General features: G+C 41.9%; 1 protein-coding gene across 16 annotated transcripts in view; it reads left to right on the forward strand.

Annotated features, from left to right (window-relative positions):
- The window catches only part of DAB1 (DAB adaptor protein 1), a 692,719-nt gene extending 681,294 nt beyond the window's left edge, over positions 1-11,425 (forward strand). For all 16 annotated transcript variants that reach the window (XM_033916678.1, XM_033916677.1, XM_033916676.1 and 13 more), the window contains one exon: positions 11,254-11,425. Coding sequence is in view for 1 of the 16 variants with exons in the window: in XM_033916684.1 (XP_033772575.1) it covers positions 11,254-11,298 (45 nt within the window). In the remaining 15 variants the exon portion in view is untranslated. The remainder of the gene's footprint in view (positions 1-11,253) is intronic.
- Positions 11,426-19,289: the final 7,864 nt, after the last annotated feature.

Raw genomic sequence — 19,289 nt, forward strand, 5'->3', positions numbered from 1 at the left:
ACCTTTATTTATTTATTTATTTTTATTTCTATCCCGTTCTCCCAGAAGCTCAGAATGGGTTACAAATAGTTTACTTTATTTTCTTTGTTTTAAAACTTCTAATTTGCTTACATTTACTTTATTTTTATTTTTAAAGTAATTTTTGTTTTTGTGGTGAATACTTGTTAGGAATTTCGGGGGAGTACTGTAGTTTGATGAACCACAGAAATCACCTTATGCTGAACCCAGAATGCAACTAGCATCCATTGTAATTTCTTCAAAATAGGCATAAAATGTGCCACCCTTTTTAAGGGGTAATTTCATAAAGCTTGTGAGGGATGTGGCGTGGTGGTTGAAGCTACAGCCTCAGCACCCTGGGGTTGTGGGTTCAAACCCCGCACTGCTCCTTGTGACCCTGGGCAAGTCACTTAATCCTCCATAGCCCCAGGTATGTTAGATAGATTGTGAACCCACCGGGACAGATAGGGAAAATGCTTGAGTACCTGATTGTAAAACCGCTTAGATAACCTTGATAGGCGGTATATAAAAAAATCCTAATAAATAAACTTGAAAAAACACATAAAATAGGTATACGTATATGTGTACATATTGAGGGTGCATGCCATTTTACAGGGGAGACAATATGAGCTTGCTCAGGTCATAATGTAGAAAAATATACATCTACAAAAGAGGTATGTTCCAGGCAGGGAATGCCTACATTTCTGCATATTTTATAATGTCATGACAAATGGGCATACTCTTTCACATCTGTTATAAATAACACCTACCAATGAAGCAATGAGAGGGAGGGGGGTAAAGGTCTCTGAAGTTTTGAGGCTTCCTACAGATCCTGGTGGGTGGAAGGAAATATACCAACTGGTCCTGGAATAAAGTGAGGATTTACAAGAAAGAAGATTAACAATAATAAGAACCTAATCTTTCGCTCAGATTCAAGACTGGCCTCAAATGGTATTTGTTTAGTGATGCTTTTGATGAACCTCCCTGTTTGGCTCTAGATCTTCTTGTCCCTCTTTTTAAGACTCATTGTTGTGGGTACCTAGGGAGAGTGCTGTTGGCTCTGGGGTTTGTGAGCGTAGCCTGTATCTACGAGAATAGTTAATTGTTTTAACTTATTTAACTTCTTTTTATTGCCTTTGGTTTTATGATGTATTGTAAGTCACTCAGATGGCCTCTGTTTTATTTTTTTTGGGGGGGAGGATATTACAAGTCAGTACCAAATAAACTTAGGCCCTCTTTTACAAAGCACTGTGGCGTGGATTTAGCGCACGCTGAATCTATGCATGCGCTAACCGCTAACGCGTCCATAGGATAACATGCACGCATTAGCGTTTAGCGTGCAATAATAGCGCGCACTAAAAAGCATAGCACACCTTTGTAAAAGAGGGAGTTAGGACCTTGGATTAGCATCGGCAAGAATGCAGACTGGATGGCTCATTGGAATAATCACAGTACTGTAGATCTTTTCCTGTCTAGGCTATCAGTTCACACCCTAGGTGAAATAGCCACATACAGTGAGACGGTGGCCTCCTTGCAAGCCCAGGAGCCACCCTGTCTGATTCCTTGTCATAGTCTTGTGCAAAGACATGGGGTACGTTTTACCAAGCTGCAGTAAGCACTAAATGGAGTCTCGCAGTATTTATTACATGTGCGTCCACTACTGGCGCTCTAAAAAATAACATTTATTTTTTTCACCAAGGGGACATGTTGAGAAGCAGAGAGTAGGCATGTCTGTGCCAATCGGTTAGGGCATCTCATGTTGCTAAATGATTAACAAAGAATTACTGCACGAGCCTTTACCGCCTACAAAATAAGTGGCGGTAAGGGCTCGCACGCTAATTTTTGTTAATGGCTGCGCGCTAATGGCAACATCAGCACATGGCTATTAAATCAGAAAATTGGCTGCGGCAAAAAGTGGCCTTGGCATGCGGGAAAGACCCTGCGTAAGGGTGCATTAAGGCCACTTTTTGCTGCCATTGTTTAAAAGGGCCCCATAATGGAACAAGAAATACATGCAATGCAGGAAGACTACGCAGCATGCCCTAAATAAGGGTGTCTATTCTTAGGCATGTATTTTCCAGCTAACTGGAGTTCTTTGAAGATATAAAATGTCGGTGTTTGTGCATCATAGGTGCTATTGCTGGTTAAGGGGCTGGAGGAGTTGCCGTACAGTGAGAGGTTAGAGAAACTGGGACTCTTCTCCCTTGAAAAGAGGAGACTGAGAGGGGACATGATCGAAACATTCAAGATACTGAAGGGAATAGACTTAGTAGATAAAGACAGGTTGTTCGCCCTCTCCAAGGTGGAGAGAACGAGAGGGCACTCTCTAAAGTTAAAAGGGGACAGATTCCGTACAAACGTAAGGAAGTTTTTCTTCACCCAGAGAGTGGTAGAAAACTGGAAGGCTCTTCCGGAGGCTGTTATAGGGGAAAACACCCTCCAGGGATTCAAGACAAAGTTAGACAAGTTCCTGCTGAACCAGAACGTACGCAGGTAGGGCTAGTGTCAGTTAGGGCAATGGTCTTTGACCTAAGGGCCGCCACGTTAGCGGACTGCTGGGCATGATGGACCACTGGTCTGACCCAGCAGCGGCAATTCTATGTTCTTATCTTTTCCACACCAATCGAATATACACATATATGATACTTAGGATTAGCCAGGCCATAGAAACATAGAACCATGACAGCAGATAAAGGTCAAATGGCTCATCCAGTCTGCCCATCCGCAGCATCCACTATCTCCTCTTCTTCCTAAGAGATCCCACTCGCCTGTCCCACACTTTCTTGAATTCTGACACAGTCTTTGTCTACACCATCTCTACCAGGAGACTATTCTATGCATCTACTACCCTTTCTGAAAGAAGCATTTCATTAGATTGCTTCTGAGCCTATCACCTCTTAACTTCAACCTGGAGTTTTCCTTCATTTGAAAAAGACTCACCTTCTGTAAATTAATACCACAGAGATATTTAAACATCTCTATAATATCTCCTTTCTCCCGTCTTTCTTCCAAAGTATATATATTAAGGTCTCTAAGTCTGCCCCATGTAATTTATGACAAAGACCACTAACCAATTTTGTAGCAGCCCTCTGGACCGACTCCATCCTATTTATATCTTTTTCAAGGTGGGATCTTCAAAATTGCACACAATATTCCAAATGGGGCCTCACCAGAGACTTATGCAATGGCATTATCACATCCCTTTTCTACTGGCCATTCCTCTCCTTATGCACCCAAGCATCATCTTGACTGACTGTCACCTTTTCTATCTATGTTGCCACTCTGAGATCATCAGACACAATCACCCTCAAGTCTCGCTCTTCTTCCATACACAAAAGTACTTCGTCCCCTATACTATACACTTCTCTTGGATTTTTTCAGCCATCAGAAAAATATGGAACTGAAAAGTGGAAAATCATTGGACTAAGTGTATAGCCTTCGAAGGAGACTGCCCCAACTTTGTTAGTTGGGCTGAAAACTATTCAGAGGTCCCTTGTATCATAGGCAGTGGAACGCTGCTTTGTTTGGGGGGTGCCCAAGATCTCTTCCCTGTCACATGACCCCTAAACAGCTCCCGAGTCCCCCACCCACCTCCTCCCAGCACTTTAGTTAAATCTTCAGCAGCCGCCATGCAACTTCCAGAAGTAGAATGAGGGGTTCCGGGGCAGGTCTGACGCTGCACGGTGGCTGCCCGAAGATTTAAGCAACACCATCGGGAGAAGGGTGGGCAGGATGGCCAAAAAAAAAAAAAGCGACCGAGAATTTTTGGGGAGGCCATGGCCCCTTTGGCCTCCTCCGTTCCAACGCCTATTCCTTGTATATAGAATTAGGCCAAATACGTAAACCACTTTGATTATAACTCACAGAGTATATCAAATCCCATCCCCTTGCCCTTTCCTTTCTCTAGTATAAAATAAAATTAGTTGAATAATCACTAAAGCTCTCAGAGTAACTGGCACTAATTGATGTCTTAGCTGACAGTCTAAGCAGAGTGGTAAAATGCTGAATATGCATTAGGGATTTACTGTAATTTTAAAACAACAGGGACATAGCAATGACATTCGTCTTGCTTTGTATTTCCCATCCAAAATGACACAAAACATAATGGGAAGGCTGGTTTATTTTCTCTCTCTGACTTTAGCACATGTAACATGTAGTAAAACTGACAAAAATGAAAGTGAATGAAAAAACAAAACAAAACAAAGGGCCCGATAATGAGCCAATGTGGTCACCATATTGATTTAATTGCTGACACTGCTGCTGAAATAAATATATATAGTCCATGCCATTCTCCAATTAATCAACACTAAAATACGTATTTGTCCGACCAGAACAGCCACTACTCAGCACACCTAAATGAAACAGATAATTTACCTGCTTAATGGCTGAATATAATCATAATCCCAGTATTTAGAACGTGCTCTATCCCAGGAAGTGATGTCAGAAGGGAGCCGAGGCTGGCCTGATCAGGAGGTAGAAGATGCTGCTCAAGCCGGCAAACATTTCAAGAGGTATGCGGGGGGAGGGGGGAAGAAAAGAGGCACTGGCACCCCTGCCAAGATGGCACTCCCTTACTATGCCACTAGCTATGTCAGCAGTCTCTCCAGCACTACCTCTGTAATGCGACTTATTAAACAGAACAATATTTGCAGGACAGTACTCCCCCAATATTCGCAGGGGTTCCGTTCCAGGAACCCCTGTGAATATCAAAAAACCGCGAATACGGTTTTTCACCTGGGGAGGCAGTAGAGGGCAGCTGGAGTGCTGGCGAGTGAAGGAAATCATACACGATATGCTACGACCACCTCTTCCTGCACTAAAGTTAGGCTTCACCAATCAGGAGCTGCTTTGACACGCAGCTCCTGATTGGTGAAGCCCGACTTTAGCACAGGAAGTCCCGGTCAGAAAATACCGCGAATGACCGGGGGAACACTGTATTCTGGAAATAGATATGAGTATTTAGCACAGATTTATAAGCGACAACGACACAGCTCCCGGGGACGGGGACAGATTTGTCACTGTGTCATTCTCTATGCAAAATAACCCTGACACTCATGAGCACATTGAAATATTATGATTTGAATTCCTGAGAAACTTTACTAACATATGCTGATGGTATTTTTATATTACTTGAGATTGACCCACAGCTCGATGATCTGATACCCAATATTAACCATTATATTGCCAAACTTCGGTCCAGGGTGACGATGATCCAGATGAAATTAAATGCTGCCAAGACTAAGCTTTTATGGCTGGGCCCAAAGTTAGACTCTCTTCCTCCTGCTGTGATCTTAGATTTAGAAGAATCTCAGAAAATTGAGTTTTCTTCGCCAATATTGGGTATTGTCATTGATTCATCACTTACATTCAAGGAACAATTAAGTTCGCTTGTAAAAAAGTGTTTTTTCAGTCTCCGTATTCTGAGAAGAGTGAGAGCATTCTTTCATCGGCAACATTTCTCAGTACTGGTTCAATCAATCATTTTGTCAAGGTTGGGTTATTGTAACTCAATGTACCTTGGTCTTTCAAAGGTCAGTATGCTGAGGCTTCAGTTGATACAGAATACCACTGCTAAGCTCATTTTCAGTAACAGTAAATTCGATCACGTGACCCTTCTGCTCAAGGAATTACATTGGCTTCCAGTGTATCTCAGAATTCAATTCAAGTGAATTGGTACTTGACATTTTAACCACTTTGATTCCTTTAGACTGGAACGTGCATAGGTCTCATCTTGCCAGAAGTTCTTCAAAAATGAAAACTTACATTTCCCTCTCTTAGTGGTAAAAACAGAACCTTCAAGAGATTTAGCCATTCTTTTGCTTTTAAATTAACCAAATTCTGGAATGCTTTACTACTTACATTAAGAAGTTTAGGGTTTTTTGCTTTATTCCGGAAAGCTCTGAAAACCTTTTTGTTTGCCAAACATTTTGAAAACTAACTACTCTAGTCTACTTTTCCTTGTCAAGTTTATATAAGACAAGTCAGGAAATTCTTCAAAAAAAACACAATTCCAGCTTATAGTACAATCCCTAAACCTAAATCTACTAGATTACTGCAACATCCTCTACCTCCCCTGCCCTGCTACAATGACTAAACAACTACAAACAATCCAAAATACAGCTCTGAGACTCATCTACTCATTGAGAAAACACGACCATATTACAGAAGCATACATCAACTCACATTGGCTACCAATCCAAGAAAGAATACTATTTAAATTCTACTGTATGTTATTTAAAGCCTTAAACGGAGACAACCCAACCTACCTGAACAACCGCCTCATCCAAACCACCTCAATCAGACATAGAAAAACACACACCCCATTCACACACCCCTCGCTCAAAGAAGTAAAATGGAAAAAAACTATACGATGGCCTCCTGGCCACTCAAGCAGCTAAACTAGATAACCAAATCTCCAATCTACTGATAACGACACCAGAAAAGAAATAAAAACTATACTCTTCAAGAAATTCCTGAAACAGCCCTAACTTCAAACTTACCGTCCTTCCCCTCCCCCTCTTCCCGCCACACAGAAACTACATAACCTACTCATTACCTCTCTAAAAAGGACAAATGTTCTTCCATTGTAACCCTCCATTTTTTATCTCTTTTGTAACCCACCTTGAACCGCAAGGTAATGGCGGAATAGAAATCTCTAATGTAATGTAATGTAATGTAATGTAATGTATAACATTACTGTTAACCGAGTCGAGCTCCTCTTGGTTGATGACCCGGTCTATAAAACTTAGGCCCTCTTTTCTAAAGTGCGCTAAGCGTTTTAGCGCACATTTAGCACACGCTAAATCAACGTGTGCACTAATCGCTAAGGTATCCATAGGATAACATGCACGCGTTAATGTGTGATTAGTGCGCTAATATTTATTACACGCCAAAAAGCATAACGCGCCTTAGTAAAAGAGGGGGTAAGTTTTAGTTAGTCTCCTGACACATACGTGAACCCCCCTTTAAAATCCCAACACTCCAGTAAACTCCTTCTTCTGGAAAATGTCCCTCTGGCCAAATAATCTGCACCTCCAAATCCAATCACCCTACCCTTGATCCCCTCTGGGGTTTACCTGGGAAACAGCATTGGTAGGGCAGTAGGTACTGAGTAACAGCACTTCCTTTCTTATGAGCATCCATGTTTTCCTTTCATATACAAAGAGTAACTCTTCTTGCAGTAGTACTGTGTGACTACCACTAGAGATCACTAGAGGTTTGAAGTTCAGATGACAATCCTGTTGGCAGTAAAGAGGGTTCTCTGCCACCTGGGACCCACTGTCCCACCAATACTGTCCCCTGAACAAGTCCTGGGGCATGGGGGGTGTAATTTAGTTGGAAGGGTGGGATTTCTTGAAGAACATGGGGTTTGAGTACAGGCAGTCCCTGTTATAAATGGGGGTATCAAGCCTATATTAAGTTGGAGGTTTATGGGGCTTGATCAAATGAATGAGGTGTGATGGGGGTTGGGAGTTTTGGGAGGGTCTAGGGCTTGGGTCTGTTAGAGTTGTGAGCTTAATCAGGGAAGCGGGTTTTGATCAGGGGAATTTGGTGTGTTGGGAAGTAGGGGCTTGTTTGGGGGCACCGGGAGCTTGATCTAGGATAGGATTTGTCTCGAGTGGTTGAGGAGTTGATTGGGGGGTCCCTGAGCAGGGGTCGGGTCGGGGGAAAGGTATTGAGACTTATATACTGCCTTTTGTAGTTTTAGAACCATACTCAAATCGGTTTACCTACTGGTACTTAAAGCATTTTCCCTGCCTGTCCCTGGCACCAACTCTGTCTGTCCTGGTGGACTCACAATCTATCTAATGTACCTGGGGCAGTGGAAGATTAAGTAACTTGCCCAGGGTTTAGGGTTTGAACACACAATCTCAGGGTGCTGAGGATGTAGCTCTAACTACTCACACTCTCCTCCAATAATATCAGAAGTGAGCCAAGTATAGAACAATGAAGCCATTGTGACATCACTGATGAGGTTGGCTCTTAGGCATTGGTGGAATGAGGTATTATGACATCATGGAAAGGGGTTGGGACTTGTACACTGCCTTTTTGTGGTTATATAACCACACTAAAAGTGGTTTACTTCAAGCATTTCCCTCACTGTCCCGGTGAGCTCACAATCTATCTAATGTACCTGGGGCAGTGAAGGATTAAATGACTTGCCAGGGTCACAGGGGAATCTGCCATCAAGGAAAGGGTAGGGGATGGAGCGACACTGTGCCAGTGATTTCTGTGAGTGGATCTGCACCACCTTTCCTGTGCTGTCATTCCAGGTATTGGAGGCTTTGCACTTGCCACACGTTAATTTTTGCATTATATGTGTGGCGCGTGCCAAGACTAAAGCACTTTAGTGAACGAGCCCTTTTGTGCCTCGATGTGCAGTGCATGAAATGCGTTGTGGATTGCTGGATAAAGCCTTGTTTTTAGTAAGTGATTAACGCTTTGATATAATACTAAAACCAGTGTCAAGAATTGTTTAAGAAGCTAATATCTTTAAGTGCAAGTTCAATAGTAATGATGCATGGAAAGCCTATCCCCCCCCCCCCCCCCACTTCAGTCTTTTCCTTGTGGTCCACAGCCACCTGCATGAAGAAGTTCAGGAGCGACGCTTCTCAGAATTGTCTTGGGACACCCCCTAGCCAGTCTGGTTTTCAGGATAGCCACAATAAATATGCACGATAGATGTGTATGTAATTAATGCACCATATGCAAATATACAGGAAGCCTCTTCCGTATTCTATACCTCATGTATAAATTATCCCCAACAGCACCTAAATATCAATTAACTAAAGCATTTTTTTTGAAGGGACCACCAGAGGATATTCAGTTCTCAATTGTCCTTCAATATATGGAACTTAAATATCATACTTTGTCATCAGTTCATATAAAAGAATGAACTCTGCGATCCCAATATTTTATCATTTTCTGTCATTATTTTTGCTTCCAAGCTTTCTTCTATTTTTTTTTTTTTAAGTCTGCCTTGCAACCGCATTCAAATAACCAGTTTTATCATGCATGAATCATGTTTCATGCCATCTGCGTCAGGGTAGAAGGACCACCTTAGGCCTATGTTTTTCTTATTCCATTTCAAATGTTGATCCCTCTTGTTCCGGCCTTTGTCTATCATCCCTTCATTGACTATGCTGTAATTGTTTTCCTTCCCTTAGTCTCCCATTGTTTTATCATTTTGTTTACTTTTTTTCTGCTACGAATTGTCCACCCGATTCCCTTTTTATTTTATCATGATTCTGCAAGCCACTTAGGGCTCAATATTCAAAGGAATTTTAACTGGCCAGGAATGGCTCCTGGCCAGTTAAATTGCTCGAGGGGCTTCCCGCTGATTTACAATGGCACTTAACTGGTTAGTGCCATTGAATATTATCACAGACCGCTAAACTAAAACTGGCTCTTTTGTGGACAGCCAGGGGGCAGAATTGGCCATTGTGCAGTTGAGACAATATTCAACACCTAACCATCTAAGTTTAGCAGCCAAACCAGACCACATCAAAGTCAGTCCCACCTTTATGCAGCGTCGCTTAGGCAGATAAGTGCTGAATGTCCCATTTAATCGCATAAGATATAGCTGGCTTCGTAAACATGGATATTCAGTGTCGGTGCTTAGGCATGAGCTCGGCGTTGAATATTCAAGGATAAAGCTGGAGGCAGCTAAACTGAACCATGAACCTTGGATATTAGCTGTGTGCATTTATTACTGTGCATATGGTTTGTTAGTGCAGCTTAAAAAATTTAGTGTGCTCTAAATTGATCTGCCATTTGTTTTAGCAGGGGATATTTTTGGTGTGTACTATTTTGATTCAAGGAAACACAAAAAGGAGTGGAATTTGACACTACTACATCAGAATGTATAAAAAATGTTATTGTAGGAGCAAATCTTCATCGTAGTAAGTACAAGAAATTCTCAAATGTAGATGGTGGTTAATAGTGTGAAAGAGGACTCAATATGATCCATGTTTCGTCAGTAATAATAATAATAATAATCACAATAACTTAATTTTTCTACTAGTTATTTAGCCCGTTACATTAACGGGTGCTAGACTTAGGCATTTCTTTCTTTCTCTCTCTCTGCCCCCTTTCTGTCTTCCCTTCGCCCTTCCTTTTACCTTCCCCCTGTCCAGCAGCACCCCTTCCCTGCTCCCCCTATGCAGCAGTAGCCCTTCCCTGTTCCTTTTACCTCACCCCTGTCCAGTAGTACCCCCTCTCCCTTATCTGCTCACTATCCAGCATCCGCTAGGCTGGGCAGCCTCGGGGCTTTTGCTAGGCCGGCCTGCTTCACATTATTGAAGTGGGCCAGCCTAGCAAATGCCCTGCGGCTGCTGCCGCTGCTGGTCCAGGGGTGAGAAGGAGAGGCATCGTCAGAAGTCAGACGGCGTCGGAGATCGGGGCAGGAACATTGCTGGGGAAACCGCCGAACATGTTGCAAACCGCCGAAGGCTCCCCTCTTTTGGAGTTTCATATCTCTGAGCGTACCATATAAAATTGGATCATTCTCTGGAGACAGTATCTTTATTAAAGATGGATGTAGGGCAGAAAGTGAAGAAGGAGAGAGAAACAGCAAATGGATAAGAAGGCCCTGGAAACACAGTTAAGAGCACAGATAAAAGATTTCCTTGCCACGATCAGTTTAGCGGCTGTGTCTATTTGAAATGAGAGATGCCTAGAGCCACTTAAGCACGCCTAAGGCCATTTCTGGGCAAAACCATGTACATACCCAGCCTTGGGTGGGCTTAAACGTCATTAGGTGCCTCCCTGACCCACGACAGACGCCTACAGAGTAGATGGCCTGCCTCGGGTTGTGCATAATGATTGCCTGGTTAGACAGTAGTAGGACGCCTACCATCGCCTACAATCGGCATGCCGTTTATAGAATATGCCCCTATATGCCTGCTGTTCTTAGAGAACACCTGTTACAGGTGAATAACTATACTATATTGTGGTGTCACATCCCACTCCTTTTTGTATTTCATTTACTTTTATTGTGGGTATTTTGGCCCCTCGTTACTTGGCTATTGATTCACGGTGCACTAATTGAAAATAATAACCCCAAAACTGGGAACAATTTCGGGGGGAAAAAAAAAAAGAACTAACCAAATTGTTCTTGCATTTGAACTATCATAATAGATATCCTGAAAACAAGATTGGCCAGGAGGGTATGCCAGGACAGACTTTAGAAACATTGTGTTAAAATAAGATATACCTTGAGGCATGTATACTCATTTTTATGTCTTTCTTTCCCAGAAAAAAGAGCCTCTCTATGCCCAGATCGACAGACCTAAGAAATAGCATATGTAATGGGTATCTGGTGCTTCAAGGAGACAGGAATTCTGGAACGTGACCGGCCTTTGACTCTCACCACTTTCTTTCGCTTAATCTGGTCTAGAGATGATTGCCCAGAGGATCGGTTGTACAAGTGTAACTGAGGGACCTTATGAGCCAATGGAAATTCCTAAGGCAGCACAAAAAAAAGAACAACTTTTAAAAATATCAGGCAGTGCTAGCAGTGTACTGCAAGCTATTGATAATCCCAAATGGAAAACATTATGTTGACTTTTTTCTAAATTATTAGTATTATTATTTTTTGGACCATTGTCTTTCTGTATAGGGGATAAAAAAAAAAAAATAATATGATGCAATGATAGTTCTTTTCTCAGACCTGGCATAGAATCTATATGTAGCAGTGGCATCACCATGCTGGGACCTCATAGGCCTCTGGATGTCATTGAGATTTTTTTTTTTTTTTTTCATTATTTTAATAAACCATCTATTATTTTATATGGTTTTTTATTGTTTGGTTTGGTTTTAGTTTTTTTTTTTTCTAATTTTATAACTTTTTTTGGCTGGGGGAGGAGGGGATGTTTTCATGGTGGTTAAGAGGAAGGGAATTATGCCACATACTAAGTATGAATTCCTACCTTGAAGTGATAGGATATAGCTATGCGATTCACCCCTGAATTATGAATTAGAAAATGCTGCCAAATAGGCCTTCAGAAACAGAGGAAGAGAAGCAGAGAGAAAGAGTGAGAACGTTTAAACCAGAAAAATTCTGCTTTCTGTATGAGAACTCCTGCTGTGGACGGACATGAACACAAAGTTCCATTGATGAAGTGCAGTGCAGATCACTTAACCAAGAGACTTAAAAGCCAAGAAAAGGAAGATTGTTTTCTTTCTCCGCTATCTTGCTGCTGTGATGCTATGCAGACAAGTGTTTTCTTCTCTGTGTGCCATTTGTTTTTTTAAGAAAAATTATTTGCCAAATAATTCTGGTTCACGGATTTGGATAAAACAGACTCCTATCGTGGGACATTGGTGGCATGAACTTTGCTATAACAAACTGATTGTGTGATCAAATTGTTCATCTCTTATCTCTTTTGTACATTAGAAAATTGAAATGGGATTTTTATTTTATAACTTGGGGGAAAAAAGGAAAATTGTACCATTAACCTCTTTAAATGTTTAAGGGAAATGGCTTTAAGAAAGTTCATATTAAAAAAAGGCAGATTTTGTAAATATAAATGCTATGATAATTATTTTATTAATTCCATTCTACTGTTAGAGAAAGTAACAAATTTTGGTCTTATTCGAAAAGAACGTTACCCCATTCTGTGCCTATGGAAAGAAAGCTTTATTGAATAACACCTACATGGTTCTCACCTGCTTCTAATAATGGGTTGGGGGTCAAGGGCATCTGCCAACAGTGATCAGAATAGGGTTTCCAATGGGCTTCATGTCATCTGGATAGGCCGAGCCTGTTCAGATTGTACCTCCACTGAATTTCGTCCAAAATATCCTGAGTGAAATGGAACAGGTAAATACAAGTTGTTTATTCTTTCAAAAAGTATAAAGACTAGGGGGAACATGCCATCAAGTTAATAAGTAGTATATTTAAAACAAATCGGAGGCAATATTTTTTTTCACTAAACACGTGAGGTTTTTAGCGCAGGCTGGTGAGAGAAATGCTCCAGCGCTCATAGAATTCCTTTGAGCGTCGAAGCGATTACCTCGCCAGTCCACACTAAAAGCCTCTAGCGCCATTTAGTAAAAGGAGCCCACAGTTAAGCTCTGGGTTCGAAAAAGCTATGGCCAAATTTCTGGAAGAAAAGTTGTTGGTTTCTGGGGTTAGCAGCATGGAACCTTGCTACTTTGGGGGATCTTAATGCCAGGTACTTGTGACGTGGATTTGCTACTGTCGGAAACAGGATTCTAGGCTAAATGGACCGTTGTTTTGACACAGTATGGCAATTGTTATGTTTTTACGTTCCAAACTGTATAAAATTATAATCCACCAAGTCCAAAAGTGTAAAACTAAGACCAGTTGGATTCGGGCAGAAAGATGGTATCTGTTGGTAGCTCTTAATTCTGAAATGAAAGAAACCCATATAAAGAGCACGTGGCTAGGATTGGAACTAGGGTGGGTCTAATTCACCCCCAGCTCTATAGTTTAGAGGGCACTTTCCAATCCAGATTTGCTAGGGGAAGACTGGAGCGGTCATATTAAAGAAAGTACATTTCATGCTGCTTGCTCTAGGTGGCAAAATACCTCATTCTGACACTGCACATGGCTTGGGGTCCTTTAAGCTGCAGTAAAAACTGGCACTAGCACACCCTTGCATGGATTTTTCCTGTGCGCTAAGGGCATCTTTTCTAAAGCCATAAAATAGCCAATATTTTTTTCTTTTTTTAAAAAAATTAATGGCTATGTATTAATGTACTTTTAACGCACAACGTGCTCAGGCTGTAACAGTACCAATTGACACATCAGCCACAAAAGTTATGCCTGGCAGCACCTTTTATGTTATATGTTCTCATTTTACATTATATAAGAATATAAGAATTTCCGTACTGGGACAGACCGAAGGTCTATCAATCCCAGTATCCTGCTTCTAACAGTGTCCCTGGCAGAAAACCAAAGAGTAGTAACATTCTAGAGCTGAGATTGTGATGTCATAATGCCTCATTCCACCAATGCCTAAGAGCCAAACTCATCAGTGAGGTCACAATGGCTTGATTGTCCTATACTTGGCTCACATAAGAACGTAAGAATTGTCATATTGGGACAGACCGAAGGTCCATCTAACTCAGTATTCTGTCTCAAACAGTGGCCAACCCAGCTCCCAAGTACCTGACAGAAAGCCAAATAGTAGCAACATTCCAGAGTTCAGATTGTGACATCATAATGCTTCATTCCACCAAAGCCTTAGAGCCAACTTCATCAGTGATGTCACAATGGCTTGATTGTCCTGTACTTGGCTCACATAAAAACATAACAGCATGTCATACTGGGACAGACAGAAGGTCCATCAAGCCCAGTATCCTGTTTCCAACAGAGGCCAACCCAGGTCCCAAGTACCTAGCTAGATCCCAAGTAGTAAAACAGATATTATGCTGCTTATCCTAGGAATAAGCTGTGGATTTCACCAAGCCATATCAATAATGGCCTATGGACTACATAATGACTCTTGACTCGGGCTTTAAAGTGCCAAAACATAGTCCCTTGGTGAGTCAGATCTTATGGTGAACATTGAGAGCTCTTTAAATTTGTCACTCAATAAAATTGGTGTTTGGACCTCCTTGGACCTCTTTTTTATTGGAAGACCATTGATCTGGCCCTACTCTTTTTGATTGTATGTACTAATGTTATCATTAGCTCACGACCATTAAATAAAATTACTGCATGAGTTCTTAAGCTCTGATTCTATAAATGAGGCCTAAAGTTAGGCTTCCAAATCGGTGCACCTAGCCAATCTAAGCAGCTAACTTACCCCCTCTTTTTATCAAGCCGTGCTGCTAAACAGCGCAAGCTAAATGCCGAGCCGCCCGTTCTGTTCCCACGGGCGGCTCAGCATTTAGTATACGCTACTCAGCAGGGCAGCTTAATAAAAGGGGGGGGGGGTTAATTATTCAAAAGGCTTAATTGGCACTGATAAAAATTAGTGCCCCATAATTGACGTAAATTGCGCTTAATTGGATGGTAGTCACCTACCACTTTGAGGAAGGCACCTAGTCCAAGTCACCTACCAGAAAGTAGTCATGGTTAGGGCCAGACTGTGGGCATGTTTTGGACTTAGAAGCATTCTTTTAGGCCAAGAAAACCCTGGCATCAATATGGTGCGCCTAAGGTTAGCCCACTTTAGATGCCACTAGGTGCGATTCAATAAAGTGTGTCTAACTTTTATAAAATCACGCCTAAGTGCCACACTGCTTCGTACCTAACATTTAGGCGCCATTTATAGAATTTCCCTGTTACTGCCATCCATTTGGTAGTTACCACAGGACTAGGGTTACCAGATTTTCCATTGGGAAAATCTGGACCCCCCCTAGACCCGCCCCCAGCGGCATGCGTGGATGCCCTCCCACCCGACGGCGATTTGATAGAAGCTTTTCACAACCCGGGCAAAGTGCTGGGTTTTGAAAAGCCGTCTGGACCCCCGTCCGGACATCTGGAAAACCCTACACTGAGCATGTCCCACGGTACAACATTTTAAGCTGCATTAGGTGTGCACTGTCACCTAATACAGCTTCGTAAAAGGGCCCCTTAGTGATCTTTTGTTTTCCAGCAAATTTACAGTATATGTGTTCCATGGCGAATTATAGATATATCAATGGCAAAATATAGATATATCAATTATATAAAGCAACTAGTGTGTATTTTATTCTTTTCTTTCCTGCTGAGGGTATGACTAATGTGACCATACATCCCGTTTTGAATGGGACCATCCCATTTTTAAGTAGCCTATTCCATTGTCCCCAAGCACAGCTTAGGGATGCCAAAATGTCCTATTTTCAGAAAGAGAGCAACCCACTGTAATAATTTCAAAAAAAGGCGCTGTGCTTGGGGACAATGGGATGCTACTTTACAAGTGGCAGGCCCAAAAGCCTTCCCCACCTCCCCCGATGTCAATTCTGACATCGGAGAGGAAGTTCCGGGTGGGAACTTCCTCTCCTACGTCAGAATTGACGTGGGAGGGGAGGGGAAGGCTTGTGGGCCCGCCGCTTGTAAAGTCGCTGCACGCACCTGGCCTGTTGCTGCGTCAGCGTCGAGGAAGAAATCGGTGGCGGTGGCTTGGAGACATCAGCGGCAGTGGGGGAGATGGGGCAGGGAGAGAGAGAGAGAGAAAGACAGGGAAGGGGAGTGGGGCAGGGAGAGAGAAAGAAAGACAGAAAGGGAGGACAGGGAGAGAGAAAGACAGATATCTATAATGTTATTGCCTAAAAATTAGTAGATGTCCTGTTATGAGGAAAAAAATAAATGGTCAAGTTAGGTATTTTTTTTATTTATTCAATTTTCTATGCCATTCTCTCAGGGGAGCTCAGAACGGTTTACATGGATTTATTCAGGTACTCAAGCATTTTTCCCTGTCTGTCCCGGTGGGCTCACAATCTTTCTAATGTACCTGGGGCAATGGGGGGATTAAGTGACTTGCCCAGGGTCACAAGGAGCAGCGTGGGATTGAACCCACAACCTCAGGGTGCTGAGGCTGTAGCTTTAACCACTGCGCCACACTCTCCCCCACATTCTTACAACAATATAAGGAAACAGTCTTAAAGACTCAACAAGCATAGAGAGTAGAAAAACTGCCCAAATAAACTATGCTTTTCTGGAGCACACAAAACTATCATTGGCTGGTATTGCCAGAAAAAAAGAGCATGGCTAAAAATCCGCTTCTTGTAGGAAAAAAAACTGTGTGCTTCAGGGATTAGAGAACCAATGAAGGGCAGGTAAATACAGCTGAGTAATCAAGATTAAGAGTTTAAGAAAGAGCCCTAACACGCCGTCGCCATCTTACTTTAAAAGTTGTGTATGAGTCGGATGACAGCGGCAGTGGTAAGTGATTTAGCATTGGAACTTTAACATTTCATGTCTTGTAGTGACTGGCGGTTTTTAATATCATTATGAGACATATTTATATTATAGAGTGGATCCCTGACGAAGCTATTGTGAAACATGTCGGGTCCAGCCGCATGAACTGCTTAAATCGATTTATAAGATCTACAATCATTCAGATAAGTCTAAGATAAATACCTTTTTAAAAAATATTTTAAAAAATATTTTAATAAAATTTTAATTATGTGCGTGCACTAAAAACCCTAGCACACCTTCGTAAAAGGAGCCCTAAATTTAGTGCAAGTACACTGAAAAATCCAATTACGCTAATTCATTAATCTGTTTGCAGGGTTATTATGCAGATCTGTTTTGAACGTTAAACATTCGTGGTTTGCTCCCTTAAGGATTTTAAATATTTGGTTTTATGAATAATTTTATGTTCTATAACAGATTTAGAAAAAAACCCACCCCTGTTGTTTTGTAGCGTTCAAACAGAATAAAAGAAAAGGGAAAAGATAAACTTATTGAAAGAAAGCCATGAGCTAAATTTCTCATTTCAATGTGGCGTAGCAAGGACGGGTGGGGACCTAGGGGGCAGACCGCTCTGGACGCCAGCAGCTCTCCTCCTCTCCGCCCACCTACCTCTTCAAAAATTTCAGCTGCAGTGAGCAGCGTGTCTTTGCTGCTGCTTATGCCAGCCTTATCTCGCCTTCTGACATCACTTCCTAGTTGTGGGACTAGATGCGTGCAAGTCTTTATAGCGCAAAACGGTTCATAGTCAGCGTGCAAGACTAATGCACTCAGACAAACGCGCGCGGTCAGATGCGTGCAAGTCTTTGTAGGGCAAGACAGCGTGCAAGTCATTATAGCACAAGACAATAGTGTGCAGGGCTTTATAGCGCAAGACAATAGCGTGCAAGTCATTATAACGCAAGACTATAGCACACAGGGTTTTATAGCGCAAGACAATAGCGCGCAAGTCATTATAGACTTGCCACCAGAAAAGTGATATGTTCAATTGCTCACAGTTACTTCTATTAAAGCTGTTAAATGCATATTGCCTTTACTTTTTGGTTTACCCTTGTATGGTATTGTCTTTTAGTAAATCTAGCATCCAATACTGAGTTGAACAAATTTTATTTTAGCATTTATCTGGCTTGAAGATCTTTAAAAAAAGAAATGGTAGCAGCTTTGTGTCGTTGAATGGTTTTATAAACTTCTCCCTGCTGGAGCTCAAATTCTAAGTGGAAAACGCATAAAAGTAATGAAGCAATTTAACTCATAGGTAAAAAAAGGAATTAATTAAGAGCTCTCAGAAGAGCTTTACCTGAGAATATGCTCATATCAGTATTGCCAATTAGGGAGCTGTGAATCTCTTTAAAAAGAATACAAAACCCTGTGGGCTTCTCAAGTCAGCCCCATGGACCCCTTCTAAGGAAAAGACTGTGGGCTAAATTTGTTAACATGCATTAACCTTTGCATTAATGTGAGAAATGCATGTAAAGGCTCATTTTATGCAGAATATAGAAATCAGACTTTAGAGGATAGAGCATATTAATTGTGAAAATCTTGAAATCCCAACTGGATTGTAGTCTTCAAAAGCCATGGTTGCCCACCTCTGTGCTAGCAGAATACTGCACCTTGATCACAAGCACAAAATCCAGACATACCCTCAACAAATATGAAACAAAGGACCACACATCAGTAATAGAGATATGAAGGCAAAAAAAAACCCCAAATTGGAAACTTAAGAAACCAGACTCTGCATATACAGCAAACAAAAGAAATAGAAGCTGAATTGCAAGCAATGGCGAAGCTACGAGTGGGCACAGGCCTACACATTCTTGGCCTAGGCCCACCCTGTCTGCCCCTCAAAATAGTTCAGTATCAACCACTTCACTCTCATCCCATCTCTCTCTCTCCCTTGCTCCTAGACTCAGTATTTGTTCCCCATCCATGACCCTGCAAATTCCCCTTTCACCTACTTCAGCGCCTTCGCCATTAGCCGTGATGCACATCTGCACACCCCGTCCTTGCTGACATCACTTCCTGTTTCCACCTTGATGGGAAGTGGCAGAGGGAAGTCCAAAACAAAGTCGACTTCCCTTGTGGTAGTGATCTGTGAACTTAAAGCAGTCCCAATACACCGCCATGGAGCAATGAAAAATGAGTAAATTGTGAGTGCACAAAAGTGCTAGAAAAGGTGAAAAAAGGAAGAAGCATTAAATTCAATAACTTGATAGGAAAAGAAACTTAATAAACTATAGATCAAGTGCTACAAAAGAATTTGAATAATCGAGGTAAAGAAGTGATGTTTTGGTCTAGTCATAAAAGATATTGCCGTAATGAGAGCTAGGTGCAAGGCAGGGCAATTGAATATATTCCCACCCCCATCCCCCCGGTTTATATTTGAGTGAACCTTTTCCCCATTTTTTTTGGGGGGGGAAGGTTT

Source organism: Geotrypetes seraphini, chromosome 12 (assembly GCF_902459505.1).
Source record: "Geotrypetes seraphini chromosome 12, aGeoSer1.1, whole genome shotgun sequence".
NCBI lineage: Eukaryota > Metazoa > Chordata > Amphibia > Gymnophiona > Dermophiidae > Geotrypetes > Geotrypetes seraphini.